At 37.1% G+C, this 4,271-nt stretch overlaps 1 protein-coding gene across 1 annotated transcript; it reads left to right on the top strand.

Moving 5' to 3' along the window:
* Window positions 1-1,046: 1,046 nt before the first annotated feature.
* LOC120633147 lies at window positions 1,047-3,064 on the top strand. Its single transcript, XM_039903274.1, has one exon. The coding sequence runs from the start codon at window positions 1,094-1,096 to the stop codon at window positions 2,894-2,896; it is 1,803 nt and encodes a 600-aa protein (XP_039759208.1). The 5' UTR covers window positions 1,047-1,093; the 3' UTR covers window positions 2,897-3,064.
* Window positions 3,065-4,271: the final 1,207 nt, after the last annotated feature.

Raw genomic sequence — 4,271 nt, 5'->3', positions numbered from 1 at the left:
ATACCAAATGAACTATGTCGGTTTAAACACTACAAAGTAAAAATCTAATAATAAACTCATTTAAGCATTAACTCTATAATTTTATTCTTAGTATTTAGTTAACACACTGTAAGTTGCGTCTACGAAAATATGCATTTAATTTTATTGTTTGTAATTGGACACACTGTCCAACAATCGTACAGTAAGCCGCAGTGCGTCGCTACGGATATTATTCACAAACTGATATGATTATCATCACTAGCCTGTTAGCGTGCCACTACACAGGTCTGCTCTCTAAAAAAAGCGAGAGCTCTAGAGCAAAGACACACTACGCTGCTCCAATGCGGGTTGTTTGGCTTTAATGACTATGATCACTTTTAGGTGATAATAACCAAGACCGAGTGAGGGTGGACACAGCAAATTCCATATCTGCGGGTTTGTTCTCAGAATTTTTAGCAGAGAATACAATGCTTATGAAACCTGGTCCGTCTCGAAATCGAATTCAGAACCTCGTGATCCGTAGTTGAAAATGGTAACCCTTGCATTGACGAGGCATTAAGAAAATTATAACCATTCAGATAATTTTATCCTATTCCAATTATTATGTTGTTAGATAAAGTGACTGCAGAATACGACTAATTACGACCATTTCATACACAGCCCCATAAATCATACACTTGATCGAGAAAATGTCAACGAATCTACTATGAATAAGTATAAACATTTCTGGTTCTTGTTACCTCCCTCGACTACCTATTATTTGCAAACCTCTGAATCATTTAAATATGATATTGTCGTATAAACCTTTTGATTAACCCGGCGCCAATGACGCTGGGTCATATTGACCCGAGGTGATTGTATACCTTCGTAAAAAATTTTCAACACTCGCGGTGTAATTGACTTTTCGTGTAGCTGGAGATATACCCCCCCTCTACCTGTAGCAGTGTGGTACTCAGTGCGACGCCGCCTGCGCAACGAGATACACGTGTGTTGCGGCGAAACGGGTAAGTATGACCCAGCGTCATCGCTGGCGTGGTGTTTTCGTAACATATTTAAATTTCTTTATTTTAAGTTATTGTTAATTTTTCTTACGTTTTTTAGATATTTGACAAAAATGGCGTTGAGGGATCATCCAGAGAGAATATTGGCGATTTTGGAAGAATCGGACTCCGATGAAAATGATCGTGATCCATATCCAGGTTCAGACGTCGAAGTGGATGACCATGTATCTGAACGCAGCCAAAGTAGCGATACTGAACAGGATGCTAACAATACAGATACGGGCTCAGAGTCCTCAGATGACACAGGTGCGGACTCAGATGATGTCAACCTTTTGACCTTACAAAATCGACAACGGCAACACTTCAAAGGAAGGGACGGGACTATTTGGCAAAAAGCACCGCCACGACCGAATGTACGCAGAAGATCTGAAAATATTATATGTGAGCCTCCTGGCGTAAAATCAGTTGCTCAAGAAGCCAAGACTGTGCAAGAATGCTGGAATTTATTCCTGACTCACGATATGCTGCATAAAATACAAGAATATACAAATTTGCATATACAAGAAAGAAGAGCACAGTGTGAAGATATTTCTCAACGTAGATACATGAATGAAGTGGAAATAAGTGAACTGAAAGCGTTTATTGGGCTGTTGTTTATGGCCGGATTTTATCGTTCTAATAGACAGAATTTGGAGGATTTGTGGCAAGCAGATGGTTCTGGTGTTGAAGTTTTTAGACTTACCATGTCTGTACAAAGATTTTACTTTATACAAAGCTCTCTGCGATTTGATGACAAGTCTACACGCGCTGAAAGACAAAACCTTGATAATTTGGCACCAGTGCGTGAAATTTTCGAAAAATTTGTAGAGCAGTGTAAGAAAATGTACTCTCCGGGAGAAACTTGCACTATTGATGAAATGTTAGTGGCATTTAGAGGGCGTTGCAAATTTCGGCAATATATACCATCGAAACCAGCTAAATATGGCATCAAGATATTTGCCTTAGTGGACTCCAAAGTATTCTATATCACCAACCTGGAGATATACGCTGGTAAGCAGCCTGACGGACCCTTTTCTGTTAGCAACAAACCCTTAGACGTGGTGAATCGTATTGTGTCACCTGTCTCCAAAACTCACCGTAATCTTACTTTTGATAATTGGTTCACTAGCTACGAATTGGTGTCTCATCTACTAAATGAACACAAGTTGACTTCAGTCGGTACCTTACGCAAGAACAAAAAACAAATTCCACCTGGATTTATAACGACGCGCGGAAAAGAGTTACACTCGTCAACTTTCGGATTTCAAAAAAATATTACACTGGTCTCTCACATCCCAAAGAAAAACAAAGTGGTCCTTTTGATGTCAAGCTTGCACCATGATAACAAAATCGATGAATCTACAGGTGTGAAGCAGAAGCCTGAAGTAATAACTTTTTATAACTCTACCAAAAGCGGAGTGGACGTAGCAGACGAGCTTTGTGCTACATATAATGTGAGCAGAAACTCTAAGAGATGGCCGCTGACGATATTCTTTGCAATGCTGAATATTTCAGGAATCAATGCAAATATAATATATCGGGCTAACAATGATAACACACGCATAAAACGGCGACATTTCATAAAAAACTTGGCACTCAGTTTGATTCAGGACCATTTACAAATCCGAAGAGCACATGTGAATTTACCTCGACAATTACGCAAAAGGATCGCAGATTTCACTAACGAACCTACCATAGAACCACCTCAGAAAATTCCAGGAGCACGTAGAAGATGTCAGATATGCCCATCTAAAAAGGATAAAAAAACAACGCATACTTGTCATGCTTGCCACATTTATATCTGCCCAGAACATTTGATTTCATACTGCGAAAATTGCAGCAACTCCATGTCCATAAATGAGGAATCGGAGGACTGATTTTATACTTACTTTTACTTTTACTTACTTACTTACTTTTTGTGATCTCTGTATTAGCATATAAAATTGTTAGTTCTTTATAATGTTTAGGTTTAATAATAAAAAAATAACATACTATGCAAGTTATGTTTTTCAGGTTGATTTTGCATGCGTTTTTTAAAAAGTCAATAAATATTTAAGTCGTTAAATTTAATACATTTTTTATTATTCTGTCATTTACTCAAAAAACCTTAATTTCTAAAATGGTTACTAGAAATTATCAGTTCATTTAAAGATACTGTAAATTTACCGTCTAAAGTTCGGGTAATGATGACCCGACGTCATTGGCCGCGTAATATTTTTCACGTCATTGGCGGCGGGTTAATGTATTTTTCTGACCTGATATCCCTTTGTCTAACTGTATAATTGGTAAACTACGTGTGCGACCATGAATGTTTAAGACAAAAAACGAATAGTTCTAAGTGACATAACACCTCGCTTCACTGCCTTTTCGGATAATAGGATGGCGGGTTTTTGCGCCAGTAATCAGCTTAGCGAGCGAGCGCGGAAATGCTATTACAGTTCTTAGTATCCAATGCAGCAAGTTGGAAATAATTGTTTTAGGTTGAGATGAACGTTTTTTTTGTTTGCTGTTGTTATTTATTACCCAAGGGGAAACGGTGACGGAATATTTTAGCGTTTAGAGCGTGCGTCTTTGTTTACTTATATAAAAGGTATGAAAATGGAAACAAAATAAAGATACGATCAATATTTATAAAAGAGAATTTTTGCTAATTCTTCTGATTCCGTTAAGAATAACTCGTCCTTGGCCTGCCTTCTACAATTGAGATACAGATCGATTACAAAAATATTTTTTAAATTGGACAGATAACTTCGTAGTTAAGCGCGTTCCGACATATATATTATTTTCATCCTCTATTTAACCGATTTGTGAATACTTCGATATCCAATTATAACTTAGAAAACGACGGTCTTTCATATAAACTTTCATACCTTATTTATATCCTTACCACTTAAATTTTTTAAATGGTATAAAATATTTTCCAATCGCCAGAGATTGGCGCGTTTAATAAAAAATAAATTTAATTCCGACAAAACTTTATTACTAGAGTAAAATTCAAAAAAATTCAAAATTCCAAATTCATTTATTTAAAGTAGGCCTAATATAAGCACTTTTGAAACGTCAAGTCTGTCTGTTTGTAGTGAATCTACCACCGGTTCGGAAGGCAGATTCTACCGAGAAGAAGCCGGCAAGAAACTCAGCAGTTGCTCTTTTCCAACATCAACAGTTTACATTTTGCATTTTAACATTCATTTTTCTATCTTGTGAGAGCTGAAAGAGGAGTCGGATGCTTCCAAGCAACCTTGTCATTAA

This window comes from Pararge aegeria, chromosome 2 (assembly GCF_905163445.1).
Source record: "Pararge aegeria chromosome 2, ilParAegt1.1, whole genome shotgun sequence".
Classification (NCBI taxonomy): domain Eukaryota; kingdom Metazoa; phylum Arthropoda; class Insecta; order Lepidoptera; family Nymphalidae; genus Pararge; species Pararge aegeria.
This window is presented reverse-complemented; position numbering and strand designations above follow the sequence as displayed.